At 36.6% G+C, this 14989-nt stretch overlaps 1 protein-coding gene across 1 annotated transcript in view; it reads right to left on the bottom strand.

Moving 5' to 3' along the window:
* The window catches only part of LOC110058235 (protein strawberry notch homolog 1-like), a 41419-nt gene that overhangs the window by 16280 nt on the left and 10150 nt on the right, over positions 1-14989 (bottom strand). The window contains exons 6-20 of the mRNA XM_020764838.2: positions 14922-14960; positions 13994-14039; positions 12336-12374; positions 9727-9775; positions 9102-9266; positions 7336-7471; positions 6568-6673; positions 5857-5896; positions 4452-4565; positions 3862-3963; positions 3230-3310; positions 1814-1911; positions 1295-1452; positions 500-556; positions 189-365 (exon numbers count right to left, since the gene is read on the bottom strand). Coding sequence (XP_020620497.1) covers positions 189-365; positions 500-556; positions 1295-1452; positions 1814-1911; positions 3230-3310; positions 3862-3963; positions 4452-4565; positions 5857-5896; positions 6568-6673; positions 7336-7471; positions 9102-9266; positions 9727-9775; positions 12336-12374; positions 13994-14039; positions 14922-14960 — 1407 coding nt within the window. The remainder of the gene's footprint in view (positions 1-188; positions 366-499; positions 557-1294; positions 1453-1813; positions 1912-3229; positions 3311-3861; positions 3964-4451; positions 4566-5856; positions 5897-6567; positions 6674-7335; positions 7472-9101; positions 9267-9726; positions 9776-12335; positions 12375-13993; positions 14040-14921; positions 14961-14989) is intronic.

Raw genomic sequence — 14989 nt, 5'->3', positions numbered from 1 at the left:
TCTTGTGTCAATTGGATTTGACATACAGCAAAAGTCTTTGAGTTATATGATTATTTTAAATATTCCAGTCAGAAAAAGACAATGTTAAGTAATTAGAATGCGTCACAAAATTTGGCATTCAGTTCAACTGTCCCTGTATCACACATTCTGTGTACAAAATATTTGAAAGACAAATTGCAGATGTTCACCTTCATCTTCTGATCCTGACATTCCAAAGGGATTGAAGTCATCCTCATCTTCTGCCACTGTACTGTTACCAGAATCTGCTCCCTCATCATTACCACTTGGTTTGTTCAACTTGGACAGCTCGTTCTCTGTGCTATTCTTCTCACTGTCATCAGAGTCACTGTCAGAACCACTGCTCACTGAATGAAATGAGGCGCACACACTATTAGCACAGCATGTAAACATGCTAGGTCATGCTAGGTCAGGGTAAAGCTGGGTAACAAAACACAAAACCCACACATCATAGCAAAGGCTTTAATCTGATTAAACCTACAGTTATAGATCCTCGCAAGAGCAGTCTTGACTTTCTTGGGTTTTGGAGCCTTGGGAGCTGAAGAATACAATAACGATGAGCTTGCAAATATCATCAATTAAACAAATTGAAGAACTTTAAAGTAATCAATGGTATGTATCTATGGTACAGCTGTATTGGTCAAGTTATACACATAGTTCTCTCGGGGCTTTTAAGGCCACAAGGGACTCCTGGTTGTATTCGCTTTAAGTATGCTAATGTCTGAATTCACACTTGTATCCTCTTCTCAGTGGAAGAACTGTCAGACACTGAGTATATTTCGCCCTGTAGCATGAGCATATTTAGAGAAAGCACTAGAACCAGTAATGAAAATGTGTGACATGCTTGTGCACTAGCTAAGCAGTTGGCTGATCAGAATGATTTGTAAATTGGGCAAAGAAATGTTACATTGATGCAGAACTATAATTAAGAATCTTATGAGGTGTAGCCTTGTCAAAGGCTCAATACGAGTATTGTAGCATCACCACATTATGGCCATACAGTCATCACAGACAGTGGTGAGCTGAAGTGCTTTTAAAATTATTGTTGAAAAATAACTCAATGCAGATGTTATCTATCCAGCCAGAGAGCAGTTCCCCCTGCCCTTCTTCCCCAATTTGCACCTGTTACACAGGCTAGCTATTTTATAGAATAACTTTACTTATCTTTTTAAATTTTACTTTCTACAAGGCCACACAAGCTTGTAGCTTTCACTCTCACCGTTTGTAAATAAAGTTTATTGTATTGTATTGTAGCTGGGAAGAACAACTGACTGACCTTGCTGTCTCCTCTTTTTGGGGGTACCCGGTCTTGAAGCAGGAGATGATCTGCCAAGTATTTTGTCTCTGGAATCATTATTAGCAGCAAATAGATCAGCAATCTTTCTTCTGTCTGTCACTGGGAACTGCTTTTCAATTAAAGCTTGTAACACACCCCTGGAACAGAATGAATGTACAGCGGGTTCAATACAATGCACATCATATTAGATGTTCTTGTGTGTCGTACCGCTGTATATTTTTATGAGTTGTGCCGTATTTTGATGAGCCTGAAGGGCATACAGTAATGCCGCAAATTAAAACATCTAATAAGAGATTTATTATCCAACTGCCATAGTCAATCAATTTTTCATCGAAAGAGGGAGAGTGTGACAGACACAGTTTTGCATGATGCACACTGACCTGCCAAGCAGGTTTTCTACAGTACAAATAACTAGCTACACAATATCACTATACATTTGTACTCTTTTTGAGAGTGATTTTTGGGAGTTACTTAATCTTTACATGCTGATGAACTTACTTAGCAGTGGAAACAAAGTCAGTTAATTCTCCCCCTGCTTCTTCAAGCTGCTCCAGTGTTCTAGCTTCTCCTGTTGACTGCAGACCTACAATAATACACTAACAAAGAAATGCAGTATTTGAAACGTCTGTTGAGCTAAAAAGTATCTAAATTATATCAGGGAAGGATCTTTTTTAAGTTTTATCTTTGAAGTCTGGAAACTAAGAAGATCATGAAAAATAGATGTGCAAGCAGTATAATGTGTTGCCTGTGTATATTACTGGGTTGGAAACTAAATTCTGACAGCAATCACCACTCGGGTCAGTGACTCTCAAATTCTACTCATGGATCCGGTGTAATTTTTACTCATCCAGAAAGATGCCTCCCCACCCAAAACAAATCTCCGCAAGTTCCAAAGCTCTCTTCTCTTGAATGGGGGCATTAGTTTATTTTTTGTGGTAGCTTTTGAAATTGCTGAATTTTTGAGTTGCGACCTACTATTTGTTTTTGCTGTGTTTCAACCTCCAAGCAGCTAGCTGGATTGAAAAGCTACATGTATCAGTGGGAGGGTCACCACAATGGCAATGACTGCCAAAAACAAGTTTAGGTTAGCCATACTGTGCTTCCAGCTGGTCAACTATTTGAGAACTATAACTCTTGAAATATATGGTTACCTGTGGCAAAATGATGTACCCAGCTACCTAATACTGCCCTTTATTTTTACCCTAAGAGCACTTTCTTGCTCTGATAGTGGAGGGGGGGGTGGGGGGGGGGGATTTCTATCCTTCAGGTATACAAGAAATATCCACAGGAAAGGCTGGTGAGGTGGGAAGTGGGCTCCTTAACAAGACTAGTTTTTGTCCAAGAACCCCTCCCTCGCTAAAAATCAAGCCTGGAAGCCTACAAGCCAGGGTGAGCTCCTTACTTCTGAAACAAGGAGCCTGAAGGGCTTCTTAAACATAATGTCGGCAACAGCTTTGTTGACCCAATATCTTCCCATGTTTTCAGCAGCCGTCAGATGAAAGAATTTGCTGGGTTCAATTCAAAAATAAAAAATGTTTTCCCTGTGGATCAACAGTCCCTTTCTAATGTACTTGCAGCCCAAAAACACAACAACAACAACAACAATGACCATAAAAATAACATAGATAATCTTGAAAATGACCTGAAAATAATTTGGTGTCCCATTCAACAGATGAGAGATCCAGTATTTTTTTTTTTAATTTTACCTGAGTGTTCACTTGCAATAAGACAGTTGTTTATCCTTTTGTTTTTAATTTTGCCTTTCCATAGCAGCTTTTTCTTTGTTTACAATTCAAGTTGTGAATAATTACGGTGTACTAAACATTATTATTAACAATTAGTGGAGAGAAGAGTTTATTTGATCCCAACAAAGTACATTATTTTAATCATGAAAGTAAAAAAAAAAACACTTACTTTTCCATTATCAATGGCATCTTTAGCAATACTAACAACACTGCTCACTTTAGATGCAATACACAAGTATTTGAAAAATCTCTGCAATAGAAGTCAGAGAATGCCCACTTAGTTCACACCACTTAAATTACCTGCATGTTATGCTCTCTTTATATATACATGTATCATTGTTAAGAATGGCCATTTGCAAAACAGCTAATATTATCTAGCCTTATAAAACATTCTAAACTTCACAATAAAAACCTACAGCAACTTATTATAGAAACCAAAACTTTCTGTATATTCAGTTGATTATTTTTCCTTTGCTGTCATTTTCTTTATCAAAGATCTAATAAGCAGGGCTGACACCTTGACAATGGTTTTTTTGCTGTTATCAGTAGGTCTTAAACATAGACCTGCAAACTGCAGATAATACTGGTCTACATGTCACCACAAAATGTACAATGTAGGTACTCATGTGATGAACGCAATAGAACTGAACCGTGTGATCTGTGAACCGTGGCTAAACCAAATCACAGGCAGAATACAATTCCGTGGCATGCACTTACTGATGTTATTGTAATTGAGTTACTAGTATGGAGACATGTACTAACCCAATACCTTTTCTCCATGTATAACTAGTAAATACTTACTTGATGAGCAGACCAAAACTGACCCCATATGGTCTTCCTCACTCTACCATCAGCCTCCATTAAATCTGCAGCTTTCTCAAACTTCTCTCTAGCTTCTCTCCACTATTAGTTTTAAGAGAATGAAAGCAGCAGTTTGGAATTTGAAAATTTGGAAAAATCTTCCAATCCATGTCAAAGAACTTCCAGTATTCATTTTTTCAACAAATACAACTAGCCAAATAATAATTCTTTACCATACATGTACTTTAGAGTTACACCCAAATAGAGAATAATGTAACAAAACTATTTTTATATTATTTTATTATGGTTACCGTAATAGTAAAATACTCTTTGTAAAAATCTACCAAATCATTTGAAAAGTGGCTAAAGAACAAAGAACCATACAACAAATGTTGTAGAAAATAAATAAAAAATTGTTAAATTGTTGCTATCAAACATTTTGGACAATGAACTTGACTTGTGCTCACTTGACTTGTGTTCACTTATGCTCAGATTTTCCAGTTGACAAGGCAAAGAATCATAAAGTCAGAGCTAAAATATCCCCAAGCTGCACTTAACATAATAACAGGAAACAAGGGGATATCACTTACAAGTTTGACTGATTCATCATACATGTCAGTGAAGTCTTTACTCAGAGGCAATTCTTTGATGTCAAATGTCACTCCAGCAAAGCTAAGTTGACGTGTCATGTACATGCCACGGAGCTGACCAAAATCAATAAAAATTTACTTGAAAAGTAAAGGTAAAATTAACTTCTATCACAAACCATCTTAGAAATTTGTTTAAATACTGTTTAAATAGCAACCAAAAGATCACATCCAGATCAGGAATATCTCAGTTGGCTCATGTACAGTTAGTATTATTACATCTATGCTGAGCATGTTTACTTAGGGATGGACTATTAATTTTTTTAAGAGGGGTGTGGGCAATTTTTTGAGGCATTGAATTTTTCCTTTAGGTTGTGCATGATTTTTTTTTTGCTGGCACTCACTTGTGCAAGAATTTTTCTATCCTCAAAAATAGGACCTGGATAGTAGAAAGGGCTTACTTGATTCTTTTTTCCCATGGCTCCCCTTGCACGGTTGTTTTTTCAGCAGTTTTTGTTGTGCAGGAATTTTGTTTGAAAATTGCCCATCCCCTTGTTGTCAGTAATACTAGATATATGCACTATGTGTAAGCCACTCAGAATAATTAAGCTTTCACTGCGTGCAGAATGTGTGAACTGCTAGGAATATTTAAGCCAGTAATTATTATTCACTTTCAGTAGAGCTTAAATTAATGTCATTTGATTTATATGCAGTTTTGTGTCAGTCACTCTGCACTTGGAAAATAAAGATAATGGTCCGTTCCTAACTAAAGGTGGTTCATGAACCTACCACATCCTTTTCGTCTTATGCTCACTATGGTTATTGGGAGAATTCTAGTAGTACACTACTACAAATATTGCAATCTGATTGGCTGAGCTATTGCACACTATCACCCATTACTGTGCAATGACATTGGAGAGAAAAAAATGGAGAGGTTTTTCTTTTTTCAAATTTAGACAGAACATGAAGAAATATTACTGGATAATTATATTCCATAGAAGACTAAAATAAGACATCAGCAGCTCATAGACTATTTGAAAACTCAAAATTGTTCTACAAAATGCATGAGCATGTGTACAAAACTGCAAATTTCAAATGACAGTTCAGAATGCATAACTATGCTAAATTGTCAAGTTTAATACTACATAGAGAAATAAATGGAAATTGTAGTAATAGTTCATTTTACACTCAGCCTCATTAACTATCATCCCATAGAAATCTAATAATAATTATTGTTGTTGTTCATTACATTGAGTGTGAGTAATCATGAGCATGAGTGTTTAGAAAATAGTGAAGGTTAAAGCTATGTTTAGAAGTCTAGCAGTGAACTTCAGTTTCCTCAATACTATTATTTTGAAAATGTTTTACAAACTAATGTACAAAAATATTATAAAAATGAAAATATCACCTTCATGTCCATGGCTACAATTTCCATTGCCCCAACTCCTCTAGAGACGAAAGCAAAAATTATTACAATGATGTACTATTTGTATTTACAAACACTAACAATGATAATGTTCACAACAACAGTTACACAAGCAATAAAGCAGCAGTCATTAAGGAGCTCAACGTTTGTTGTCAAATAACTACAGCTTAGCTTATTTTGTGCAGTAAACAAAGCAATCCTGTAGACTAATGTAATGTAGATCTAATTGTAAAACTGTCTTTAATACTACTAACTCCATATTGAAAACACTAAGTGCAGAAACCTGCAAACAAAATTAATTGTGGCGAGTTAATCTTTCCTCTACAAACAACATCTGTTTGATCATATAATTTCACATTCAGCAGGACATATGACCATGTTAATCAAGCACGCTAATGTCAACAAAGCTCCCTACAAAGGCTAAACAAGTTTTATCTTGAGATCGCAAGGATGGAAATAGATAAAAGATTACACTAAGGAGATCCCAAATTTCTGCATTACAGAAAATGCTGAAGATGAAGTATTTGCCTGCAGTGGTTCATGGTTGACTTTGGTCCTTTAAGTCACTAACATGTAGGTAAACTGTTGACTAGCATTACAGTAAGTTCACTTGTGACCAAAAAGGTAATGACTAAGAAGTGCAAATGTGATAATGGAGTTGAAGTCTTAACTAATACTGAAACAGTGGTTTACCTTCTTTCAACAGCTTGAATGAAATCACTAAACTCTCTAAAAGGTGTTCCTGGTCCCCATATTCCAAGTCGAGACATATAGGCCATGTTCTTAGGCTCAGAAGCACCTATATGTCACAAATGAACTGTTAGAACTAGCATTAGTTTGTCTTGTAAAATTACCAGACTGGTGATATGACACATGCATTAACTTTATTATTTCCATTTTTTAGGCTTGCTCCAAGGGTTTTGGTAGCTAAATCAGTTTGCTGTGATTGTAAAACAACTAGTAGTACCATTACTTCCTCTGGAATAGCAGTTCAGCATTGTATCCCCTTAGGATTTCATCAAGTTTTATGACAATATTGTAACAGCTGCCTCAACAAACCTGCTTATACATCCACATACAGATGGAGAGAGACATTGTTACTGTTGTGTCTTGCCTAAAAGGTGACTCCAAGGATGTACGTCTAATCCCAAGTATATAGCCAATTGAGTATATAGCCAATTTATATTCTCAGCTCATTCTCCTGGTTACAAGGCCATGCAATGGGGTTCTGGAAAAGGTCTACCAGATTTCAACTCCACAGTATACATGTAAGCCCCACAAAAACAGATGTTACAAAAGACATGATACTTCAAATCAGCCTAGAAAGAATAACAAGACCCAGCTGGCCAGCCTGAATTGAGTTGACAAAGACAGTATGGATATTCCCATGGTCCACACTAAAAGCAGTTTTAACTTTAAACTTTATCCAAATTTTGTAATATATGGCAATGCTCTTCCTACCTGTTGCACTACAATAAATTACCCTAGCCTTGGGTAGTTTCTTCTGAAGGTCTAAGACGGTTAGTCCAGTCTTGGTGGGCTTTGAAGAACCACTTGGAACTAAGTTTTTGGCCTTGTGGCACTCATCTAACACTATCTGATGCAAAAATCAAGGGAACTGTATAGCAAACTATTTCATCTACAACATGTCTGTGGCTTCAATACATAAGATGCAAGCAGCCTGCTCTGCAGACATAACAGTCATGTAGTTCCAAAATAACTTATTTTATTTTATCTCAGCTCATGAGCAGGCGGAATTCAACAAACCCCACAATCTAATTGGTTCCGAGAGGGGGCAGAATTTTCCCATCCGGCCTGCCACAACTAGCAGAAACAGTCATGTTGATCTATTTTGGTGAACGAATTAGTGGTAATCGTCAATCTTTTACCCTTCTTATACTTCCTTTGACAATTAATCAACGCAAGTTTATTCCTATTCACCTTTAAATGGCAAGGAAAGTCACTGTAAGAAAATTCAATTGAGTTTTTTGAAGTTGTTAAAGTTTATTCGGCTGTTTGTGGCTCGGCGTTGTAATGGTGTGTAATCCTGTGTTTCTCTCTCTGTACAATTTTAAGTAAAAAATAAGTCAATTTCAGTCAAGTTTACCTCTCTGATCATTGCTGTATTTGAGAGAATTTCTGTTGAATACACTCAGTGAATTTCCTTGCTTTCTGCTATTCTGATTTCAAGTGATTTTCAACAACTGACAGAGATTGTTTTTGTAGTACAACTTCAAACTTTGCACAAAATTTCACACTGAAAAAACACTTTTGCAGGGCTTAACTGCTGAACTGGTGAAATAAATCTGTTCTTTAATATATCTTTCTTTTTTATTGTCTAGTATCTGAGTTACTCACTCAGTGTAAAGATTATTTTATGAATGGTTTGTAGATGGCTGGCTTAGGGTCAGTCCTTATAGTGAAAAACTGTGACCTTGGGCTTGAAAATGTTGCCCTAGGCCTGCGGACATGGGCAGACCGGTCACAGTTTTTCACTATACGGACCTCCCAGCTGGCCAATAACATATACTGATTTCATTCAATTTGAGAATAGAAAATGTTTTTAAAAAAATTAATATCCATGATAGCTGAACATTAAGCAGCAAGGCTGCCACCCAAACATGAAAAGTTAGTCACCACCAAATAAAATCCAGCCACATTGACAACCCCACAAGGCTGATTTATTGTGCTTTTAGTGGCCTACAGTTGTTGAGTTTACCGCTTTTATCCAAGGCTAAGCAAATTAACTTGTATTTTTGAGTACTGAAAGAGTTACTCAACACCTAGCAGGAAAAAGAAGTTTTATTTACCATGAAAACAGTCAAAGTTTGTTAACAATGACAGCTTTCCTCCTAGGTAGACAGTCTTTTGACTTACAAGGTACTCTTTCTGCCTAAATTAATATTCCAGTTCAGTGGGTACAACAGGCTAGTTACAACAGGCTAGTTTCTTTGGAGATACACTAATTATGCCGCCTTACAGCTCCTCGTCCACCGCCCACCCTCCCATGCCCTCACTGCCCTTGCAAATCCTATGCAAGGATTGGCCTGCTAAGCCACCTCCGAGGCCATCAAAGCAAGAGGAGACCATACTGTTAGAAGAGATTGATGCTTGGACATGAGCCAACGGCGATGACAACACTAATTATGGTATATACCAGGTCATAATGTCCAGCTTAATCACAACAATTTCATAACATTACAATATGGTCATGTACTAAAGGATACAACACCATCAAAGTCAGAACCACACCACCTCAGTAGCTGGCTCAATCTTGTGCTGTACTTGCCAGAGTTTTGACTCTCTCCAATTAGTGATGAGTATGTAGCAAATATCACACCCTTCTTCACTCCACCATTTACTTTGGATGAAAATTTGGCATCATATTTGAACTTATATGAAAATGAATAAGAAATAATAGATATTAATAAAAGACTACATAAACTGAGTTACAGACTTTCTATCCTTTGTTTATGTGGTCATACAACTAGGTACCCATGTGAGGTTATTTCAGTATCTTCAGTATTAAACTGCTCTAAAATGAAAGAAGAATTCTGATTGGTTCCCTGAGCCACCAGAGCTTTTTTCTTCTTTTGAGGGTGGCGACCAATCCGACAAAAGAGAATTGAGCAAATTACATTTTGGCAAGTTCCACAAGCAGTAACTGATTCTTCTGTCTCCAATAAGTTGTATGCCTTGTGAAATCCAATATGTAATGTATATTCTGTAAGCAAGCAAAACTTAAACCTTGCCGGAAAAAACGGAGAAAGTATACATATCATACTTAAATACACCTTAAGATGTTGAATAATGTACAAGGACAGGTTGAGGAGGTATAACTCAAATATTCACCTTGTTAAGTGAGTGTACATGAATATGACAGCCAATGTCCTTTAGATCCCTATCAAAGAGATAACAGTCCACAAAACTGATAAAATTAAAATTGATTGGCAGACTAACTGACTGGCTGACCAACCCACCAACCAACCGACTGACCGGCCGGCCGGTCAATCGGTCGGTCGGCAGGCCGGTCAGTCGGTCGGTCAGTCAGTCAGTTAGTCTGCCAATCAATTTTAATGCCGGTCTGACAGACCGACTGACCAACCCAGGGACTGACCCCGACCGACCAACTGTCGAGATTCACAAACAGTAGCCTATAAATGGAAGTAAATTTTATTTGTTTTTTTGTTTTTTTTAAATTTCTCCACTCGATGACATGAATACAATATTGATGTGAAGTTTATATGAAATAATTCATATATGAACTGCGGTTGTAGATGAAAGTGAAGAATGATCATCGCAGTAAATTTTCCAATTTAAGCAATTGGAAATAAGAAGCCTGAAAAAATCAGGGCTTCAATGGGATTCGAACCCATGACCTCCGCACTACCGGTGCGATGCTCTACCAACGGTATGATATGAACTCAATAAATTGACCTTGCTCCCAATGTGTGGCTTCATAGCTCAGTTGGTAGAGCATCGCACCGGTATCGTGGAGGTCACGGGTTCGAATCCCATTGAAGCCCTGATTTTTTCAGGCTTCTTCTTTCCAATTGCTTAAATTGGAAAATTTACTGTGATGATCATTCTTCACTTTCATCTACAACCACAGTTCAGATATGAATTATTTCATATAAACCTCACATCATTTCACTCCTAACGGGAAGATATGAACTCAATAAATTGACCTCGCTCCCAATGTGTGGCTTCATAGCTCAGTTGGTAGAGCATCGAACCGGTATCACGGAGGTCACGGGTTCGAATCCCATTGAAGCCCTGATTTTTTCAGGCTTCTTTTTTCCAATTGCTTAAATTGGAAAATTTACTGCGATGATCATTCTTCACTTTCATCTACAACCGCAGTTCATATATGAATTATTAACCGCGCGGCCATGGGCCGAGCGCGGTTCTAGGTTTACCCGTGGTTTATTATTATTTTGTTTTTGTCGGTGACCAGACGCAGACCTCCGCTCGGCCAAACTTTGAGTCACGCAACGTGTGATGTTTTTCCACCAGAAGCTGTTAAAACGTAAATACACAGAATATTTTACCGATATTGTTTTCTTTTTCGTGGGTAAAATATATTTTCTTTTCGTTTTATCAAAGTGTTGGATTTAAAGGGACTAATAAATACGCTGAAAAAAGGTATTACGTCAGCCATGGAATGCGCTGACGTTGCAGCTTTCACTTTCGCTACGTGACAAATAAGATCGTGTTTACTTTGCAAGTTGATTTTGGCAGAAGCGACGGTCATTAATTTATTTGTAATTTTGTGAGTATTTCTTGTGGTTTTACGCAAATGAAGTAAATCCTTTGACTGTTTCATTGCAGCCAGTTCATAAATCGGAAGGAAAATTAAATATTTGCAAGCCAAGCAAAGAACGTGCCAGAACATGCAAAGATTATGTCATTGGTAGGGAAATAACCACCGTACTAAAGATAGCTGTAGATAACGCAATTCTTGAATTATGTGACTCGTGTGACTTCTTTGCTAACCCTTAACTCAAGGGAAAAAAACAATTAAATTTAATCGTGACTTTAAAGAAAGAAAGCGGTCTGTAATAGTGTTCGTATCTTCATGCCCATACATATCCCGAAGAAAGTTCCAGATTAAGACTATTACGTCATCGGAGATGTCACAACGGCTACGACTGATGGTGCAATAATAGAGTTTGTGTTGATCAAGTGCTGTGATGTCTACAGTAATCAATGAATCATCAAAGATTGCTTTGGAATATGCACTGCATTGCGACTGTAGTACTAAGAAAACAGTTAAATTTTAAACGCGCGGTTATAAGATCTAACAGATCTTCTTGTTTCATATAAACTTCACATCATTTCACTCCTAACAGGGAGATATGAACTCAATAAATTGACCTCGCTCCCAATGTGTGGCTTCATAGCTCAGTTGGTAGAGCATTGCACCGGTATCGCGGAGGTCACGGGTTCGAATCCCGTTGAAGCCCTGATTTTTTCAGGCTTCTTCTTTCCAGGCTTCTTCTTTCCAATTGCTTAAATTGGAAAATTTACTGCGATGATCATTCTTCACTTTCGAATACAATATTGTTAACAAATAAGTGCAGTGAAAAAGAAGTGGAAAGGGCAAAATTTAGTTAACTAATAATTATATGCCCTTTAATTAAATACATTTATTTTAGGATAAAAGAAAACTAGCATGGCTGGTTTGCTGTGTCATGCCATCAAAAATAAAAATTGTAACCATTCAATAAATAAAGTCAAGACACTGGAATATGAGAGATGATTGATATATAAACAACCTCTAGGTCTACGCAGTTTTTCATTCGCACATTATTTGGAAAAGAGTTTCACTCAAATTTAGAGAGCTTTGTATGGAGTTGCCATGTTTGTGTCCCTCAAATCATGTGAAATAAACACCTCTAGTAACCTAACTAAAAGTATTTTTTCCAGACCTACTTAGGCTAAATAAAATAACATCTTACCTGACGGCATCGTATTTCAAATCGTTAGAAACACTCAACCTATCAAGAAAAGTTACTTGCATATAAAATGAACTCATTCAAACTGTCAACACCAAAGAGCATATCAAAATCTGAGCAACAAAAGCAATTAGAATTGTATATGCTCTAGCAATAGCCCCTCTCTTCAAAAGAAGATCTTGGTGACCGGGGACAAAATCCTAGTTGAATTCACTGACACTATTAGTTCTGTATTAACTTTATAAATGATTACTGGAGAAAACATTGACAAAAAAATAATAAAAGTAAGTGCAGTGGTAGGCAAATGTATGTTGAGACAAGAATCGAGACACGATACTAGATACTTCTCCTGATACTTCTCCCGAGTACATTACACATGGTTTGCATTTGGTAATGGTTACTCCTTCCTTGGAGCTCATTAGGAAGGAGAGCCAAATGGAATCAAGCTTGAACTTTATCTTTGAATGAAACATGCACTGAAGTTTAAGAAGTTGATTAAAATGGTGGCAACATAAGAGACAAACAGAGAAATCACTATTTTTTCCTTGTGTTGAGAGATAAGTCTGATCTAATCTGACTTGCCTTCACTTCACAGCAGCATGTGCATTAATAATAGCAATAAGTATAGGTAATCATACGGTTTCAAGTTCAATTTGGAATTAATTTGCCAAGTGAGTTTTTAAAAAGTTGAAATTGCATGAGCCGCTTCTGCGAGTGCAATTTCAGCTTTTTGAAAAATCCACAAGAGGAGGAGAAAGAGACAATAGGAAATTAAACAAGAAAAACCATACGATTACTTATTAATATAAACATGAAAAACTTCACACGGAGGTAGTGCCAGAAAATCTTTCTTGAAGCCATTTTTTTCATTAGAGAAAACTTTTTTCAAAGTTTCTGCACAAAATTTTCGATATCAATTTACGTGATATCATTGGCTTAATACATTTCCTATTGTCTTTCAGCCAATGGTAATCCAGAATTACAATGTGTAATTTGCACTAGTGTTACACTTTTTGCAATGGTGTTACACTTGAACTGCACTGCTCTCAGCCAATCAGAATCAAGTAATTTTTTCATGTATATTATTATAATAATAATAAACTTTAATAGATGCATCCTCTCAAAGGTGTTTCAGAAACTATTTACAATGATAATGATAACAAGAAAAAATGTTCTCCAGTACAAAAAACGCTATCAAAATGTCCTGATATAAAACAGTAAGTCAATTAAGGCTTTGAAGCCATTTTTTTAGAGCAGCTTTAATGTCTTTAGGGATTTCCTTAGTGACTTTATCTAAGCTATTCCAGATATTAGTCGTCCTAGACGTGAAGGTGCATTGGGCGGTGGCAGTATTATGTAGAGATATATGTAGCGTGTCACACATCCGAGTGTCACGGATATGAATGTTAGAACACTTGATAAAAAAAATTTCCTGCTGAGATATTCAGGAGTGAGTTCGATTAAGCATTTGTAAGTTCTCTCGCTAGTGCGAGTTCAAATAACATAAATGAGTTGCGTCGAACTTCAAGTGAATCAGTTCTCACTATTTGATACTCAATTCTTGTGAGTATCGAGAGTCAACTTACATTTGCCTGGTACTGTGAAGAAATAAGAAATAAGAATAAGAAAACTTCTCCATGTAAGTACTTTCAAGTACATACCAAAGGGCTCTCTTCCTTCCAAGTAAATAATTTTCATAGATGACTCCTAAAAGAGCATAACAGTTATGAGATAACTCTCAGTTTAGCCCAATAATTATTTAATAATATCACCATTAAATTTTCAACCTCAGATAATTCAATGAACTGCTTGTCTACAAGCCTAACTTACTATAATTTATCACCTCATATCCAACATGGGCTGATGGAATAATTATTGTTAATAATCCAACTGCACTTGCTATATCTGCTTACAATCAACGACACTTAAGTGACATCACACACTGAAGTTCTACAACACTATGGTCTGTAACATTGCCACACAAGTACCAAGACAGGAACAAGAAGCCTATAAAGCTTAAAAGTGCCCCAGGTGTTTAAAATGTCAATTTGAGTCAAGAGTAAAATCAAATGAAACAAAGTCATCAAATGCCATCCAACTATTTAGACTTAATAAGTCATTTTGCAACAAATTTGTTGTCCTTCTTTTCCTTGCAGATAAGGTTTCAGAGTAAATCTTGAAGGAAGAGATATTCATGTTGTTCATGTTATGTCACCCACTGAAACTGGAAGCTGTTTATTATGACCCTTCCTGCTATTTTGTTCTGTGCTTTTGTTTTCTTTTGTTTTCTTTTGTTTTTTTTCTTTTTCTTTTTCAAGTTCCTTCACACATACTAGCTCCAGTCCACAGAAAAATTTATTTTTAATTAATAGTTGACCCTCAGTGAGTTGTTTGCATTGTGATCATTTTTAAGAACCAGACATTCTATTTACGGTATTAGACAAACCCTTGTCAATTCTTCGTCCTGCATAGCCCTGCCTCCACAGGTTTTTGACTAACACCAGTGCACATAGTTTCTAAATTATTTTTATTAAGTATAAATTATACCAGCTACAAGGATTACATCCCTAAGTTATCATAAACATTTACCAGCCACTGTTCTCCCTTTGCCAACACCAGCACCATCACCTGTAAAGATACCATTCATTATTTAAGGT

This window comes from Orbicella faveolata, unplaced genomic scaffold (genome assembly GCF_042242905.1).
Source record: "Orbicella faveolata isolate gen_17 unplaced genomic scaffold, um_ofav_v1 contig_47, whole genome shotgun sequence".
Taxonomy (NCBI): domain Eukaryota; kingdom Metazoa; phylum Cnidaria; class Anthozoa; order Scleractinia; family Merulinidae; genus Orbicella; species Orbicella faveolata.
The sequence above is the reverse complement of the archived record's forward strand: the minus strand, read 5'-3'. Positions and strand labels throughout refer to the sequence as shown.